The sequence below is a fragment of the Eschrichtius robustus genome, chromosome 11, assembly GCF_028021215.1.
Source record: "Eschrichtius robustus isolate mEscRob2 chromosome 11, mEscRob2.pri, whole genome shotgun sequence".
Taxonomy (NCBI): Eukaryota; Metazoa; Chordata; class Mammalia; order Artiodactyla; family Eschrichtiidae; genus Eschrichtius; species Eschrichtius robustus.
In genome coordinates, this window is record NC_090834.1 from 13,811,840 (window position 1) to 13,830,619 (window position 18,780).

Genomic DNA, 18,780 nt, shown 5'->3' on the forward strand with positions numbered 1-18,780 from the left:
CTATCTCTCTGACTTGACCCGGTAACGGAGCACAAGGTATGCCAGCAGCCGCAGGGCCAGAAAGAAGATGCCCAAGACCAGGAAGTCCATGTAGAGCTTGGCGTCCTCCACATCCAGCGCTCGGAGGATGCTCTGTGGTTCCTGGAAAGGGCAGCGTTCCTCCAAGCAGGTCAGGTCTCCTCGTTCCATGCCATAGATGGTCAGAATCACCCCCTCAAAGCCATACCTAGGCAAGCAAGGGCATCAGAGCAGGACACAGAGCGCAGGGACCCTGCTCCCTGGGCAAACTGCCAGAGCCCAGGTACAATCTCTCACCCTTGGGGCATGGCCTCCTACAGGGAGGAGCAGGGGCAGATGGTGAGGAAGGGGCACTGACCTGACATAGGAGAGGTAGGAGCTCCACTGCAGGTAGGTGGGGATGGTTTTGAAGCTGACAAAGAAACCGGAGAACAAGAGGACAGGGATGGCGGTAACTGGGCCCACAAATGTGGCCACCTGGAGGGGAGGGAAGGCGACCGGGCCGTCACAGGGGTGATCAGGACAGACCCAGGACTGGGGTGGCCCCCAGGTTTCCCATAGATCCATCCCATTCCTTAGGCCAGCCCCTGATTCCTCCCACCAGACTCCGTCCCCCCTCTTGGAGGTCGCCACCTACCAGCCCCTCACCTGTAGGGAGTTGGAGGCAGCTCCGATCAGCAGCCCCAGAGACTGGGCCACCAAGGCCGTGGCAGTGGCCAGGGCTGAGAAGAGCAGGAAGCGGCTGGTCTCAGCTGGCTGGCCTGTCATCCAGTACACAATGCTGCAGTACACCACCGGGCACACCACCTGGGGAGTGGGCACAGGGCTGGGCAGAGGCCAAGACCCGCCACTCCACCCAGGCAGAACCTCTAGGACAGCAATTGCTAGAGCATCGTGGCTGCTCCTGCCTCTGCACTCCCGTTCATGCAGTCACGTGAACTTGACACGTCCCCTTCCTCCCCGGCTCGAAGAACTTCATTCATCCTCCAGTCTCACCTCTTCCGTCAGGCCCGCTCGGACCCGTTCAGGCACGGTGACTTCTCTGAAGGCCCTTCCCATCTGGACCAGCATATTCCTTATATTGTTAATTAATTAACTGTGTATATGAGAGCGTTTTGTCCCCCTGGATGCCATCAATTCCTGGAGGACAGGGACCGAGCCTACCATGTACAGTAGGGCAGGTTCTTCCCTGCACAAGGCGCCCAACCAAGAGGCAACCAGAGGTGGAGCCCCAGCCGAGCTCTTCTCACCCTAGCACAGTGCAGCCTCCACCCTGAGGAAGGGAGACATGTTTTCTAACTTGCTTAAAGGTGCCCTGCGGATTTTTGGTGGCCCTGGTGCTTGGAACAGGGTAGTGGTGGCAATAACAACAACCAAACCCAGCAAACATTATCGGGTACTTTAGTATGTGCTGAGCACTATTCTAAGTACTGTACGTGTATTAACTCATTTCCTTCTCAGAAACAATCCCGAGGTAGATACTATCATCATTCCACTTTATAGATGGAGACACTAAAGCAAAGAGTGATTAGGTGACTTGCCCAATGTCTCACAGCTAACGAGGAGCAGTACGGCTCCAGAGCCCACGTTATTCTCTACTGCCTCGAATAAGATTCACAGAGTCATTTGTAGGGCTGTTATTTCCATCATTTTCTGTTTGTCCTCTCTTATTCTCACCGGAACATAAGTTCCACAAGGTCAAGACTACTTCCGTCATGTTTGTTGCTATATCCCTAGTGCCTGGCATGGAGCCTGGTGCCTGGCAGGTGCTCACCACCTGTTGCTAAGCGAGAAGAAGTCAAGGAAAGGATGGCAGGTAACAAGGTTAAGGGAGGCAAGCAAGCAAGGATGGAAGGAGCAAGACAGGAGGGAGGCAGTGTGGGGGGAGGAAAAGGCTCACCTGGAAGGGCACATCGGCCATGGTCTTGGCCAGGTAATACGCTTTGAGGCTGTACCAGTAGTTGAGATGCTCCCTCATGAAGACGGCCATCTCTAAGGGGACTGAGGACACAGGCCGATCAGGCACAGCTGTCCAGCACCCTGGCCTTACCCCGTGCCCCCCACTCCCGCCCCACGCCCAGGGCAGCTCGGCTCACAGGTGAGCACAGTTGGCATCAGGGCAGCAAACATGAGGAAGAGCATGGAGAAGAAGAGGCAGCCCGTGTTGTTGAAGACCTTGCTGGCATCGTCACCGATGTGCAGGTAGAGGAGACCAATGAGCACACCAATCACCACATGGGACACAAACCGCAGGTGGGTCAGGACCTGTGTGAGGGGTGATCACGAGGAGAGAGGATGGATCACAGGCTAGGGATGGGCAGGCCACACTTGGGTAGGAATGTGGGTGTGCCCTCACAGGCACAGGGACCCACGGGGGCATTAGGGGGAGCTGTTGGGGGAGGGGCCCCATCACTATCCCAGCTGCTGGGATCCTACACCCCACAAGGCCAGGCTTATGCCAGCCTCCCCTCCCCCAACTTGATGTCTCACCGTGTCCCTGAGGATGGACATGAAGGTCCTCTTGAAGAGGATGCAGAACTGTGTGAGGGTGCTGGTGGCAAATGTGTGGCTTTCAATGGGATCCACTTCCTGGAGAGAGGAAACTGGATCAGGTGAGCCTACCCTACCCCCCACCACGAACCCAGCTCAGCTGGTGGGAAAACCCCTGAGCCCGTCCCTGGGGCAAGGGTCCTCCAGAATTCTCCACCATTGAGTTGGGTACCTGGAAGCTGGCCTTAGCGGTGTGAATCAGAGTGAGATTCAGAGAGAGACACAAAAAGGGAGAAAAAACTTGGGAGGGAGGAGATAGAAAGGAGTTAAGGACACCCATGGGGGCTACTAATAGATCAGTCACTTCTCTTTATTTATTTTATTCATTTGTTTATTTTTTTGGCCGCGCTGCGCAGCTTACTGGCCGACCAGGGATCGAACCCACACCCTCGGCAGTGAAATCACAGAGTCCTAACCACTGGACCACCAGGGAATTCCGCAGTCACTACTCTTTAATCCATTGAAAACATTTACCCTAAGGGTGTAATACCTTTATGCCACCAGTTTCACAATATTATTAACAATGATAATAATGATGACAAAAAAAAAATAATGATGACAACAGCAACAATAACCCTCCCAGTCTTCCAGGGTGATAGTATCTCATTTAAGGAAGAGAGCTGGCATGGAATGAACACCAACTGTACCGGCTACGGTGCGAAGAGCTTTGTGTGATGATCTAATTAGTCCTCCCAATAACCCTGTGAAATAAGTATCGTCACCTCCAAGTTAGTGATGATAGTAAACCACACTGACCACGAGGCCAGAGACAGCTTCAGTCTTGTTTACCAGGTGGCACTAAGGACAACGTGCTACAGACGCTCAGTAAGAATTTGTTGAACAAATAAATGAATGAGAAAGTCGAAGCTCAGAGAGGTTAAGTAATGTGCCCAAGGTCACACAGCTAATAGCAGGTCTATTCCAAGTCCTGGGTTCTTCCTAAGTACCCAGTGGTTGTGATGCCTCTGGGGCATGTCCTCTTTGGCAGGGCCATGTCCATGGTCCTCTCTCTCCTCCCCCACTCTGCACTCTGCCCTCTCCACCCCTACTCACCGGAGGGCAAGGGGGACAGGGGGCAGGGACCTCATTCTTCTCAGGGCTGCTCTTCTTCTCTGCCATGGCACAGAGCCCATTCTGCACAGCCCTGAACAGCAGGGGATTCAGGTCTCCGTACTCGCCAGAGGCCACCTCGATGACTGGGGGACACAGAGGGGTGTGCTCAGCTAAGATCTATCCTTGCTTCCCAAGGGCAAGCCAGCCCTTCCTTGGGTGTGCGCGGAAGGCAGGCGACAGTGAGATCTCTGCCCCTGGGAGGCCGAAATGCATGATCTGAACCCCCAAGTTTGGCCCGCCACCATAACCCAGCCCCTACCAACAGGCCCCCACTCACTGAAGTCAGCTGGGTTGTGGTAGGTGGGGCAGTGCAGGCCGAGCCCCTTCAGATAGGGGATCAGGTTGGTGACCACGCCCTTGAAGATGCACTGACCCTGGCTCAGGATGTAGAGCTGAGGCAGAAAGAGAAGGACGAGGAAAACACCATGAGCGGGTCAGGCAGGTCCCACGACACCTCTACTGACCCCTTCCCTCTCCCCATCGCAGGCCGGTCACCTTTGCGTCCCAGAGGACCCTCACCTTGTCAAACATCTCAAAGAGCTTGGCACTGGGCTGGTGGATGGTGCAGATGATAGTACGGCCCCCCTGGGCCAGGGACTTCATGAGGGACACCACTTGGAAACAGGAAGCGCTGTCCAGACCACTGTCCAGAGAGAGGCCACCAGGGGGCGGGGTGAGGTGGGCAGAGACAAGGGAAGGGACTGTTTGGATAGGGCAGCTGCTATGAGGGCGAGGGAGCTGGCAGGAAGGGGGTCACCCTGGCCATCCCTTTATCCCATCCACACTGTACGATTCAGGCATTTGGAGGTACCAAGAAGCCCAGAGTACTGTTAGGTGTAACAAGCAATTATTAAGCACCTGTTGAATGCCAGGCACTGGGATTACAAAGATGAATAAATAAGACATAGACTCTGGTTGGGAGGGAGAGAGAGAGAAATGCACAGATCATTTGAGATAATGTGGACCATGCTGTAGAAACATGGGGTGAAGTAGGGGGAGGGTTAAGCTCTGTTGTACAAAGGTGTTGGAGGGTAGTCAGAGAAGTTCCCTGAGTGAGTCTGGCAGAAGAAAGAGCTAAGCCAGGTGAGGGAGGGAGGAAGGGCAGGTGCGGTGGTGAAGGGCATTCCAGGCAGAAGACACAGCATGTGCAAAGCTCAGAGGCATGAAACACATGGCTTGACTAAGAGAATTGTAAGTGATTCAGTATTATTAGAGCATGAAATACAAGACAGTGTGAAGCAAGATGTGAGGCCAGAGAAATAGGTTCAGACCAGGACCTTGTAAGTCCTCTGACTTCATTCTGAGGGCAAATGGGAATCACTGCATATTTTGAAGCAGCGGAGTGAGCATTGCCAGACTTTTCTTTTAGAAAGTTCACTCTGGTTGCAGTTTGGAAGAAGGATGGGCTGGGAGAGACTGGAGATGAGGAGATAGGAGTCTTTTGAAGAAATGCAGGCAAGAGCTGATGATGTCCTGAATTTAAGCACTGGCACTAAGAATGGGGATGGGGCGAATCTGAGAGATGGAAAAAGAACGTAGAATCAGCAGGACCTGGCGATTGATTGGCTGTGGGGGAGAGAAGGAGCAGGCGACATCCGTCAAGGAGGACATCGGGATTTCTGCTAGGGTGAAGGATGGGGCTGCTATGGCAACAGGATTGGCAGGGGGGGAGCCCTTCTCTGGCCCCAGGAGGCTGCAGACACATGCTCTTGTCTCCAGCAGTGGAGCAGATTCAGCCTCTAGCCCTGGCTCTGGGCTGAGGGGAGGAGGCATCCTGGTGGGAGAGGAGGGGGAGAGATACCTGGTGGGCTCGTCAAAGAACATGACAGGTGGGTTGTTGACCAGCTCCAGGGCGATGGCCAGGCGCTTCCTCTGCCCTCCGGAGAGCAGGGCTGTCCTCGTGTGGGAGCAGGACATCAGGCCCAGTGCTGTCAGGATCTCTGTCACCTGGCCCGGCCGCCCACCCACCCCAGGTCAGCTTCAGAGTCTCTGCTTCCCCCAGCACCACCCCAATTTAAGTAAGCATCTCCCTGAAGCGTGATGTCCCAGCCTTGGCCGCCCCTCTCTTACCACCCAACTCGGGGGCCCCAGAACTCAGCAGCACTGAAAAGGGCAGCTGACCCGTTCCCCCCCCCCCACCCTCCCCCACTCACCAGCTCCTTCTTCACCTCCTGCTTCTCACTTAGCTTCAGGTTAGCAGAGACCTGGGGCCCAGAGAGAAGGCAGATCAGATATGTGTGGGAGGGAGCACAGCCTTGACCCCTTAGCCAATGGGAAGGACGGGGACAGCGGATAAAGGGAAGGACTAGGAGGAGGGGACGGCCATCCAGCTCTCACCATCATGGCTTCCAACACTGTGAGGTGTGGCAGCAGCATGTCGTCCTGCATGATGTAACAGGACATCTTTCGGAAGGTCCTCAGTTCCCTCGGCCTCCCATTGACCAGGATCTGCCCCTTCATTCCAGACTCCCTGAAGGAACGTTGGTTGGGGATGGGGCTCAGGGTCACTTCAGAACAACTTCTGTGCTCCCCAGGGGACCCCTCTGCCTGGTCCTGCCCCCATTCTACCCCAGCCTTGTTCTCACCTGTATCCTGCCAAGATGTTCATGAACGTGGACTTGCCAGCCCCTGAGGGGCCCATGATGCCAATCAGCTCCCGGCGGCAGAATTTACCTGATAGGCACTTAAGGAGAGTCTTATAACCTGCAGTGAGGGAGGGAGGAACTTTTGATCAGGGCTACAATGAACAGAGACACCCCAAACTCTTAGGAGCCATGGCTGTCAGTGAAATAGGCAGTCCCTACTCACTGTGAATTGGTTAGGATGGAGGAACGACCCTCAGCGCCCCAACAATAACCTATACCCTCTCACCCCGTCCCCCTAGAAACGACCACCACTAATGTCAAAGTACCCGAGGTGACAATGCTCTTCCTTTTTTTTTTTTTTTTTAAATTTATTTATTTATTTATTTATTTTTGGTTGCGTTGGGTCTTCGTTGCTGCGCGCGGGCTTTCTCTAGTTGCAGTGAGCGGGGGCTACTCTTCGTTGCGGTGCGTGGGCTTCTCATTGCGGTGGCTTCTCTTGTTGCGGAGCACGGGCTCTAGGCACGCGGGCTTCAGTAGTTGTGGCTCGCGGGCTTAGTTGCTCCGCGGCACGTGGGATCTTCCCGGACCAGGGCTCAAACCCGTGTCCCCTGCATTGGCAGGTGATTCTTAACCACTGCGCCACCAGGGAAGCCGGCAGTGCTTTTTCTGAAGGCCGTGGGAAAACCCCCACATCTGACGGATGGGCGTGGAGAGGAGATCAAAGTTACAGTAGACTCTACTCTTCTACAAACACAGCGGCCACTCTCTCATCCCCTCCAGGAAGACTTTCCCAACGATCCAGCCTGAGCTGGCTGACTGTCCTCTGTGCTCCCATAGCACTTCTCATATGCCAACACGTTTGTTACTTGATGTGCCTGCCCCTCATTCCCCTCCTCCAGCCTCTTAGTCAGTGAGCTCCTTGGGGGAAGGGTCTGTGTCTTACTCATCTTTGTAACCTTAGCAGACTGGCTGGCACATACTAGATGCTCAATAAGTGTTGGTTCTACCTTGGCCTCATTCTAAAAAGCCTTCTTCAGGGTGCTCTCTCTGCCCACCAGTCTCTGCAGACCCTAACATGGCCCAGTAAAATCTCACCTTTCATTCACTCACTGGGAGGCCGCATATGCATTAAGAGTACCAGTTTGGAGTCGGGTGGATCTACGTTCAAATTCTGGCTCCACACTTACCAGCTGTGTGACCTTGGGCAAGTTGCTTAACCTCTCTGAGCTCCAGGTCCCTCATCTGTAAAATGAGGATGATAGTACCTATCTCATAGGGTTGCTATAAAGATTCAATGAGATAATATATATAAAGCATATGACACAGTGCTTGGCACATAGAGCCCATTAAAAACAAGTGATATTTTATAATTAATCCCATTTGGCAAGCGCTTATTGATATATACTACATTCCAAGCTCTGTACCAGAGAGTGCACCAAAAAAATGAGGAAGACATAGTTCCTGCACTCAAGATGGTGATAGTCTAGGTTAAAAAGATGGACAAGAAACCATCTATGGATCTGAAGAAAGATAAAATAAGGGTTATAACAGAAGTACAAATCATGTGCAATGAGAATGCAGAAAATGGAATTGATGAGGGTGGAAGGGCAAGGGGAAAATCAGGAATGGCTTCATGGAAGAGGTGGCATGAGCAGCATTTCAAAATGGGAAAGGAAGGCAGAAGCTCTCCAGGCTTTGGGAGGAAAAGCTCTGCTATATAACAGCATATATGTAATACAATCCAGGGAACAAAGGGCAGAGACTCCACGGAGTCAACTGGTGAGACAAGTGGGTGGAGAGGAAAGATGAAGCCAAGGAGGCTGGCCTTGCCTGCTGGGCTTGCAGACCTGCCTCAGTGAGGCCGAAACACCAATCCCCTACCAGGTACTTTGCTCACTACCACCCTCCTCCCACCCGTACGGAGCCCAATTCCCTCTCCATTCTACCTCCTTAGCAGAGGCAGTGAAGGGATGTGATCTTTCACCCTCCCTCCACAGCACCCAGCCGTCCCTCTGGACATATCTGGTCAGACAGGGGATCAGCTGCTGCCCACTCTGGCATTCTGATCCCACCAACTGCCCATATGGTGCTTTCCAGTTTACAAAGCTCAGTGCCTCAGTCACTGCTGTAGCAACATGGATGAGGCAACTGGGGCCCAGAGACATCCAGTGACTTACCCAAGGTCACACACACAGCAAGTTCTTTACTGGGAGAGGGGAAATCATGGATTCCAACCCTCTGCCTCATTCATCATCGCCGTCAATTAGAAAGAAGTGTGGTTGCGCATGCCAGGGTATGCCTTTCAGAGCTACTCACAGGAAGCGATTTCTTTTGCAGGGGAAGAAATTGACAATGATGACCCCTCCCTTCATTTAATCCCCACCAAGCACTTGATTGAACACTATTGCTGAATTCAAATATCACCCTACGCTTGCCTTTCACAAAGCATTTTCACAGCTAACATCTCAGCTGAGCCGCACAACAAGCCTGTGTGGTGGGTATTCTTATCATCCCTGTTTACAGACGAGGAAAGTAAGGCCAAGAGAGGGTAAGCAGCCTGCCCAAGGTCACACAGCTTACAAGTGGCTAGGAACCCATGTCTTGGGACTCCTGCTGGACCACAACTGCTCAGCATGGGAGGGGCCTGCCATGCCTTCAGGATGGAGACCCACCACAGTTCTAGATCTGCCTCAGTCAGTAACTCTCTTCAGAATTTTATGAAGTCACTTAATCCTTCAGGGCCTCCATTTCCTCATCTATAAAATAAGGATAGTATATCTCCTCCCAAGGACATAATAAGGTTATTATGAATAATAAGTAAGATAATTAATAATAATTAATAGAAAAGGGTTTTAAAAATCAAGAAGTGTCCTTTGTAATTAGGAGAGGTGAGTGACAAATCCTTACGTGGGAAAGACAGAAATCTCCCTCTCTCCACGCCCCTTGCTCTTTTTCCTCTCTGCCTACCTCTAATTGCCTTCTGTCCTCCAGAGAAGGGGACAGGGATTCAAGTAAAAAGAGAAGGCAGAAAGAGGAGGACAGAGGGCAGAGAAAGGGGCAAGGGATGGACGAGACGGCAAAATGGCCAGTAAAGCAGAACGGGGTTGGCAAGGACAAAGGAGGGAAGGACTTGGTCAGGGGTGTCCATTTGCTGTGGCTGGTGGCTTGAAGCAGCCAGAGAGCTGGCCCATCTAGACACATTTCTTTTATATCTTCATTTCTCCTTAAAACTGTGAGGGCTAGGAAAATAACAACTACCTCCTCATTTGGCCCGGAGCTGGTGTCAGGGCCGAGAGGCTGCTTAGTGTTAAGGTGCTGAGCAGGGAGCCCGCATACCTCAGTTTCCAATGGCTCAGGCCCTGTGACCTTTTGGTCCCTCATGGGAGTGAGGGTAGGGAGGGCAGAGAGAGTTCAGGCTCAGCCCTGCTCTGAAGCACCCCAAACATTTCTTAAACCTCAGAGAACAATGTCCCAGCTCCACCCCTGATCCACACCCAGGCTCTGGGGAAAAACCCAGCTTCCCTATTCCCAGCTCAACCTGCCCAGGGCAGGGAGGGTGGGGTGGGGGGCAAAAGCTGCAGGGGATGCAGGAGATGGTCAGGGTTCAAAGGAACTCAGAGCCCCAGCCAGACCTTACCCCCCTGTCCTAATGGGAGAAACAAGGAGGAGATGGGAATGCTTAACAGGGAGGTTAAGAGAGAGAAAGGAACGCTGCATGGAGAGCTGGAAAACCTGGCTTCTGGTCCCAAGTCTGCCACTTATTAGCTGTGTGACATTGGTCAAGTTACTCAACTTCTCTGGGCCTCAGTTTCCTTATTAATAATACAGGGATGTCATCTATCCTGTCAAGCCTTCACCTTCCGTGCCTCGGAGGACTTCGGCAAGAACGAAGTAAGAAGACAGGAATGAGAACATCTTTTAAAATTAGCAGAGCTCTGTAGGTCCAAGGATTTTTGCGAACCACTGAGGACAACCCCTGCAGCACAGCCCCTAATTTCTCATATCAGCCCTCAGAGGCAGGAGCTCTACCTGAAACAACAAAGGAAAACTCCTCATGGACCAGAGGTGATAGTGTCATCTTGGAAGAGGAAATAACCAATTGAATCTAGTGTCCCATGGTGCTTACAGGTGTAGGGGGAGTGCAGACCCCCGGCACCTCAGCTGTGTGCACAGTGAATGAGGGGCATAGATTTTGGTGGACCCGCTCCTGCCGGATTTGCAGAAGAGGAGACATCCAGGCCTCATGCTCCCAAAGGGGCAACTCATGGGGGCTCACAACTCCCCATCAGGCTGCTCCCTTACCCCGTTTGCGCCAGCAGGGTCCCTCCCTCACGGAATAGGACAGCTCCACAAACTCGATGTCCACGGCTGAGCGCTTGGGTAGGTGGGAGAAGCGCTGGGCTTCGGTGATGTGGTTCTCCACCTTCTTCAGGTGTGTGGTCAGCATAGGGGGCTCCGCCCCATCCTCCAGCGCCACGGCCATGGCCACAGCCCCAGGTCCTAGTCCACAGCCCACGGCCTCCAGCGCCTTCTCCGCCATCACGCCGCCGCCGGCCTGCAGGGAGAGGGCCTGCTCAGTTTGGGGCAGACCCCGATCCCTGGCTCAGAGCTCCCTTGCTTTCTAATGTGCCCTCGCCCCCACTCCCCGCCTCCTTCTCAGGGTAGGCCGGCTACTGGGAGCAGCCCACATCCCACCGCCAGAGCATCTGCCCTCCCCCGACCACCACTCCCCGCGCAGCAACGATCAGTCCCGACCTCTCCTCGGTCCCAGGCAGCCCCAGCCCTAGTCTGGCCCCAGCTCGGCCCCTCGAAGCCCGCACCCCTCCCTCCTCCCCACGGAGGCTCTAATCTCCTTACCCCGCAGGCCAGCAGCCCCAGGGGACTGGATGGGAGGGGGTGGGAAGGGGCGGCTGGCGGAGGCTGCCGGCTAGGAGGTCAGGGTAGCAGGGTGAGCACAGGGTGGACCAGGCGAAGGCGGAGGAAGAGGAGGCTCTGGGCCTCCCGCTGCGTTCCCCTCCCCATCCCTGGGCGAGACGCCCTGGCTAGCCCCTCCCGCCTGCGCCCCTGGGTCCGCGCGCCCCGGGCTCTCCCCAGGGATGGGCGCACCACCCGGACTCCAAATCCCCACTGCCAACTAAGCCCCCCATGGCGGGCTCATCCCCCTCCCATCTTCCGCAAGCCTGGTCACCTTGAGGCGCCCCCGGGCCGGTGCGGAGCCGAGATGCTTAGCGCTGCCGCGGGCCGAGGATGGAGACTCCAGGCCCTCTTACCTGCCTCCGGCTGCAGCACCGGCGTCCCGGCTCCCGGTCCCGGCGGCAGGGCCGGGGCGGGGCCGGGCCGGGGCGGGCGACAGGGGAGGGCTCGGGCCTCAGGTCTGAAGAGAGATGACAGGGTTGGGGAGGGGCGACTGGGGCGCGCCCCTACTCAGCTTGGCCGCGCACACCTGGTTCCCTGAGCCCGACCCTCGGTGCCTTGTCCTCCCGAACCCGCCGGGCGACTGCGCTCTCCTCCAAGCTGCTGCTCGCCCTTCCCGCTGTTCTTAAAGAGCCCGCGCCGCCCCGCTGCCCGCGGGGGGCGAGGACTGCGAAGGGGAGCGACGCGTCGGCGACGTGGGGTGCCGCAGCGAGTGCAGTTGTGGACCCGGGACTGGGGAATTGGTGGCGAAGGGCCGACTTGGGGGCACTGAGGAAGGGAGAGCTGAAGTCACTCAGTGGGGACACGTCCCTGGATTACAGACTATACAACGGTGGTGGCGGAGGGGGAGGGGAATTGGGGGGTGCAGATTCCGTCACTCTCAAGGGATTGTGGAGCTGTCAGCCTGTCTGCACCACCACCACCCCAATTAATTTCCCTCAGTTCTGGCCCTTGAGCTCAGGCATCCCCTGGGAATCCCCAAACTAGATAAAAATGCTTTGAAAGCAAGAATCGTGGGACATCCTCCCCCCCCCCGCCCCCTCCCCCGCCTACCCTTTCCCTCTCTAAAGGCGAGGAGACTAGTTAAAAAGAGACAGAGGGTGGCTGCTTTGGGAGAGCTTGCAGGCAGCTCCAAGGTTAAACTGGTACCCAGAGCTCAGCCTGCTCCAAGTGTAGAAATCTTTATTCTCCCAGGCAAATTCGGGCCTTTAAGACAGGCATTGCCTGATGCTGGAGGCACATGTGTGCCAGGGCGTGCACAGGGCTCACAGAACACTGTCTTTGGCGTCTTCTCACATACGTGTGCATTCTCTCCCTCACCCGACAAGCCTTCAAACGGAAGTGCCCAGAGCACTCTCGGGGTTTTTCCCTGCTCTGATCCTTCCTCAGGCAACTCCTCTTGGCCCCTGCCTGCCCCCGCCCCAGTCTTCAAGGGGTAAGTAGGTTAGCCAGCAGAGACACGTGACCTGAGCTTTTAAATTCCCACCTGTCCCACAGCAGAGCCGGATGGGAGGGGAGGCTGCTGGTGTTGCTGCCGTGACTGAGGCTTCTCCTTGCTGCAGCAGATGAGAGGTTACTAGCAGTCAAACCTCTCCCCCGCTGGTCCCCCCCTCTGCCAGCCTCTCTGAAGCCTGGAGGCTGCCGGCCCCTGCAGGATGTCTCCAGGCCCCCCCCCCCGCCGTGACTTAGAGTTTCATAAAGATTTTGGATCCAGCCCTCTCTACCTTCCCCTGACCCCATGCGCCACATCACCACTGTTCCTCAGGAACCCCCATTCTCCAAGTTAACCCCCAGTGCTCTACTGTAGATCCCCCCCCAACAGTTGCATTATCTCATTTAATCCTCACAATATCCCTATGAGGCTGGTGTTACAACCTCTCTTTACAGATAAAGAAACTGAGGCATAGTGAGGCTAAGCCATGTGTCAAGAGGACACATTTAGTTGGTAACAGAACAGGGCTTAAACCCTAAAGTCCTCTCTGCTATGAAGCCTCTGGGAACCCTATTCCCAAATGGACTGTCTCCCTCCACTTCCTAGACAGGCTCTTCATTCTCTCAAGATAACCTCCATAGCTTAATGACACTCCCCCCCCATTCCCTGGCATACAACTTTCCAATTTTCAGGAAAATTTCCTCCCCTTCCTTAGGAATGCTCTGTCCCCATTCCTCAGGACAGCCTTCCCTACCTTCAGAGACCAACATTTCCAAGTCTTCTGCCAGTTTTCCGCCCTGTGCGGTTCACACCCCCTGTCCCAGGGCAGTAGTCCTCAGCCTTGGTTGAGAGTTAGCGTCGCTTGGGGACTTTCAAAAAGATGTTTAGATAACACTCCAAAGCAGTTCATGCTGATCTCTAAGGTAGGATCCAGGCATTAGTATTTTAAAACGCTCTCCAACTGATCCCACTGAGCGAGCAAAGTCAAGAACCACTGCCCTGATGAAACTTCCATTCCCTGGGTTAGGACACCTGTCATGCACCCACTAAAAGCCCTTCTCTTCCCTGAAACAGGCCTCCCCATTCTCTAGGACACAGGACACCCTCTCCCCATTTTGTGAACACATCTTCCATGTCCTGAATTTGCAGTCGGAAGATTTGCATTCTACCCTTTGTGCTTTTACTAGTTTTGTACTCAAGCAAATTTCTCCACCTCTGTGAGTCTCATCCATGTCGTGGGGATGATAAAAAAATCCTGCATATCTGCCTCTCAGAAGAAAAGGTTCTTATGAGATTCAAGTGTTCAAGTGCTTAGCAATAGATGATGATTTTTAATTCTCAGGAAAAGAACAGATCATACATCCTTACTCTCCAGGTCAGACTTACCATGGTTCAAGGTCATTTCATTTCCCGCAGAAGAATCTCCCATTTCCTTGGCAAAGGAGGGGAAACTACATTTGCTGAATACCTGCTATGTGCTAGGCTCTCAGCATAGAGATATGATCTCTGAAGAAAGAGCTAGGTCTGTCTCTTTCTCCCCTGAATTCCCAGAACTTGTGCACAGAAAACCCACTGTATAGCCATGTATTGACTAAACAGTCTAACCAGTCCTCACAACAAATTTATGAGGCCAGTATTATCCCCCCATGTTTCAGATAAGGAAACTGAAGCTCAAAAATGTTAAGTACAAGTATGAGGTCACACAGCTCATGTCGTGGATCCAGGGATCCAAAACCAAGACTACACATTCTAAACAATGACTTGATCTACTATGTCAAACTTCCTCATTCCCTAAGTGTCACCTTCCCATTTTATGAAGCAGATCCGTCTCCACTCCCCTGAACAGGCTTCTTCCCATTCTAGGATATAAAAGTTTTCCAACCTTCTAGAGGTCCACTAGGACAGACCCTTCCCATTCTGGGAGATACCCCCAACTCCTTCCACATACCTTCCAAGACAGAACTTTCATTCCGTAGAACGCACACCTCTAACTCCTGGAAGAGACCTTGTAACTCGAGAGCAGTAGTTCTCAAGCTTAGCACACATGAGTATCCCCTGGAGGGCTCCTTACAACACAGACCACGAGGCCCCCTTCCCAGAGTTTCTCAGTCAGTACCTGGGATGTAGCCAGAGAATTTGCATCTCTAATAAGTCCCCAGGTGATGCTGATGTTGCTAATCTGGGGGCATGCTTTGATTTCTCATCCTCCGAATAAATTTCCAGTCTCCTACCATGGTCTTTCCCTCAATGCACAAATGGATCCTCCCCCCCTTTCCTCAAATACACCTCCTCCATTCCGTGCGATTGATCCTCTCCTATTTCTAGGATCCTCCCCAATTCCCATCCCATAGCCTCCCCTCCCACCACCAAGACAGCCTCCATCCAGGACAGGTTCCCTAGACCCAGATAGGTAAGGGTTGGTGATAACTGGCTTGTGGGGAGCAAGGCAGAAGCAGAAAATTCCTGTCTCAGCTTAGTGCTGGGAGCTAATCTAGCAGACACAGGGTGCTCTGGGCAGGGATTTGTGGGAGAAGCAGTTGGTAAGGAGCTTTATGGACTTATGGGAAAAGGGGGATAGCAGGATCCTATGGGAGCTGGAAAGGAATTGGGTTGTGGACTTTGGAACTGACCCAGTTCTGCTTTCACCACCCCAGGTTTCTGGTCTACCCCGACAGTCCCTCTCTCTCTCTCTCTCTCCCTCTCTCTCTCTTCTTTGGATAGAATGATTTTCAAGTGTATTTATCAGTGGAAGGACCCTCTGCTGGCCACTTGGGGAAATGCAGCCCAGGCCTGGGAGAGAGTGGTAGATAAAAGAGGGAGGCTGCTGGAGACAGTAAAGATGGGTATAGGCACCTGAGTCCGGGCAGTGGAGGGGTACCTACTAGGCAGAGTCCTGGCTGTTGCCTTTTAAAAACAATCCTTGTTGTTAAAAAATATGAGAATATAACATATATAACAAAATCAAGCAATACTGAAGTATATTTTAAAAGTGTGATATTTCTCTCTCCATTTCTTACCTGTGATGTAGTTCCATTTCCTTTTCTTAAAATTTTTAAAAATAATTTCTTTTTTTTTTGGCTCCATTGGGTCTTCGTTGCTGCGCGGGGGCTATTCTTCGTTGCGGTGTGCAGGCTTCTCATTGCGGTGGTTTCTCTTGTTGTGAAGCACAGGTTATAGGTGCACGGGCTTCAGTAGTTGTGGCACGTGCGCTCAGTAGTTGTGGCTCGCGGGCTCTAGAGTGCAGGCTCAGTAGTTGTGACGCAAGGGCTTAGTTGCTCCGCAGCATGTGGGATCTTCCCGGACCAGGGCTCGAACCCGTGTCCCCTGCATTGGCAGGCGGATTCTCAACAACTGTGCCACCAGGGAAGCCCGCCATTTCCTTTTGATAAGAAGAAAATGAGGGGTTCTTCGAAGCTGCCAAGGTTCTTTGCCCGAGTCACTGTCTCTTTTTCCTTGAGAACCCACACACCTTCTGCCTCCCAGTCTCAGCTTGCCGTCTTCCTTCCCCTAGAACTTGAACTCCCACCACACCCCTTTGTACCCTTTGCATGGAACCAGCCTGAGACCAGCCTGTTTGCCCAGCTTTTCTCTGGGACTTGTTCCCCTGCTCCAAACACAAGGCCAACTCCCCTGGAGGGTGGGGAGAAAGGCCACTGCTGGTAGGTGTTCAAAATGCCTTATTTCCCTTGATCGCTGCTATTCCAATGACCCCTATCTCACTCAGCAGCCTACTTCCTGTGGACATACTTGGCACTCCAACTAGCTCCATTTTATTTATTTATTTATTTATTTATTTTTATAAATTTATTTATTTATCTATTTAGTTTTGGCTGTGTTGGGTCTTCGTTGCTGTGCGCAGGCTTTCTCTAGTTGCAGTGAGCGTGGGCTACTCTTCGTTGCGGTGCGCGGGCTTTTCATTGTGGTGGCTTCTCTTGTTGCAGAGCATGGGCTCCAGGCGCACAAGCTTCAGTAGTTGTGACACGTGGGCTCAGCAGTTGTGGCCTGCGGGCTCCAGAGCTCAGGCTCAGTAGTTGTGGAGCATGGGCCCAGCTGCTCCGCGGCATGTGGGATCTTCCTGGGCCAAGGCTCGAACCCGTGTCCCTTGCACTGGCAGGCAGATTCCTAACCACTGCGCCACCACAGAAGCCCTAACTAGCTCCATTTTAAAATGTCCCTTTTCACAACAAAAAAACAAACAAACCAATCGAAAAATGGGCAGAAGACCTAAATAGACATTTCTCCAAAGAAGACATACAGATGGCCAATAGGCACATGAAAAGATGTTCAACATTGCTAATTATTAGAGAAATGCAAGTCAAAACTACAATGAGGTACCACCTCACACTGGTCAAAATGGCCATCATTTAAAAGTCTACAAATAATGGGACTCCCCTGGTGGTCCAGTTGCTAAGGCTCCGTGTTCCCGATGCAGGGGGCCCGGGTTCCATCCCTGGTCGGGGAACTAGATCCCTCATGTCGCAACTGAGAGTTCGCATGCCACAACTAAAGTTCCCGTATGCCGCAACTAAGACCCGGCACAGCCAAATAAATAAATAAATAAATGTTTTAAAAATCTACAAAAAATCTATCTGGAGAGGGTGTGGAGAAAAGAGATCCCCCCTAGACTGTTGCTGGGAATGTAAATTGGTGTAGTCACTATGGAAAACAGTATGGAGGTTCCTCAAAAAACTAAAAATGGAGTTGCTATATGATCCAGCAATCCCACTCCTGGGCATATGTCCAGACAAAACTATAATTCAAAAAGATAGGACTTCCCTGGTGGCGCAGTGGTTAAGAATTCGCCTGCTAATGCAGGGGACACAGGTTCGAGCCCTGGTCCGGGAAGATCCCACATGCCGCAGAGCAACTAAGCCCGTGCGCCACAACTACTGAGCCTGTGCTCTAGAGTCCTCGAGCCACAACTACTAAAGCCCGCGTGCTACAACTACTGAAGCCCACGTGCCTAGAGCCTGTGCTCCGCAACGAGAAGCCACCACAATGAGAAGCCTGCGCACTGAAACAAAGAGTAGCCCACGCTCACCGCAACTAGAGAAAGCCCGCACGCAGCAATGAAGACCCAACGCAGCCAAAATTAATTAATTTTTTTAAAAAACTATACTTCAATTTAAAAAATACTTTAAAAATGTCCCTTTTCTGACCGCCTTTCCCTCCTGCCCTGATCTTCAGAGGCTCACTGTATTTGATTCTAACTAGTCTCCTAGGGCCTCCCTGCCCAGTTTTGACCTCAGGATCCTTCTCTGGCTGCTCTAATTACCCTGCTCCTTGACCCTAGGCAATTCATGTCCAAGCAGACAAGCCATGGCCAAGGATCAACCCAGTGGTCTGTCTTCTGCTTTTGCTCCGGGGCTGCTGGTATCTGCTACAAAAAAGTGTCTGGTTGTGTTGAAGTTGCCTGATCTTGGTCTTCAGCCTCTGCTGAGTTGTCAGGTGATCTATCTCACTCCTATATCTAAAAACGGCATTTCTAAAACTTGACAGTTGTTATCAATCTCCTTAATCCAACAAATTATCCCTCAATAACATTAATCCCTACTCTATCAAGGAAATAGAGACCGCCAGGCATGAAATCCCTCTCACACCTTACATCTCCTACAAACTAAATTCACATCCCCTCCCATCCTGCCTTCCCTCTACTCGAAGGAAGGGATGTCTCCATTACTTTCCAAGCTTCGTCTATCTACTTGTCCTCCATATTCCTTGCTCAGTCAAGAAATTCAAGCTATTTAGCATGCTATGAAAAGTTTTCACAACCTCCCCCTACCTTCCCTCTCAGCCTCAAACCCCTCTGCTACTGTACACGAAATGAGTATGCACCTCATTCGCAAAGTGCACCGTGGGATTCCTGATCTTGAGCAAATTCATTCATTCATTGGGAGCCTATATTCGCTAGGTCACAGTCTGACAGAAATGACTTGATTCCCCATGACTACTCTTCCCTCTTCTCATCTTGGAGAATCATTTCTCTTTTCTACCCACTCAGCTCTTCTGTGCTCTTGTGTGAGGTTATGGACTTGCCCTAAATAAGAAAAATGAAGCATCAGCTTCCACACTGCTGGGCCACCTGCCCTCTCTTCCTACCGCCACCCCTCTGAGAAGAGTAAGACAGGGTATCTCCTTAATCTTCAGGCACCATGATGTCTGACTCTA

General features: G+C 52.6%; 1 protein-coding gene across 2 annotated transcripts; it reads right to left on the minus strand.

Annotated features, from left to right (window-relative positions):
• On the minus strand, window positions 1-10,806 carry ABCG4 (ATP binding cassette subfamily G member 4). Of its 2 annotated transcripts, none has more exons than XM_068555151.1 (14): window positions 10,569-10,806; window positions 6,267-6,384; window positions 6,019-6,151; window positions 5,835-5,885; window positions 5,483-5,628; window positions 4,201-4,324; window positions 3,959-4,073; window positions 3,622-3,764; window positions 2,509-2,607; window positions 2,115-2,283; window positions 1,919-2,019; window positions 667-825; window positions 377-495; window positions 1-226 (listed from the first exon to the last, which is right to left on the minus strand). In XM_068555151.1, exons 1-14 carry the CDS (start codon window positions 10,804-10,806, stop codon window positions 1-3), a joined length of 1,941 nt encoding a protein of 646 aa, XP_068411252.1. The 2 variants fall into 2 exon arrangements, with proteins under 2 accessions (XP_068411252.1, XP_068411253.1); XM_068555152.1 differs by lacking the exon at window positions 10,569-10,806 and adding an exon at window positions 7,454-7,508.
• Window positions 10,807-18,780: the final 7,974 nt, after the last annotated feature.

Excerpts from the sequence above, each read along its gene's own strand:
- ABCG4 (XM_068555151.1), bottom strand. The coding sequence starts at position 10,806 with ATGGCGGAGAAGGCGCTGGAGGCCGTGGGCTGTGGACTAGGACCTGGG. Across the intron at positions 3,765-3,958 it reads CCACAACCCAGCTGACTTCA|TCATCGAGGTGGCCTCTGGC; the intron begins GTGAGTGGGGGC and ends TGTGTCCCCCAG. Across the intron at positions 2,284-2,508 it reads TGTCCATCCTCAGGGACACG|GTCCTGACCCACCTGCGGTT; the intron begins GTGAGACATCAA and ends CCCCTCACACAG.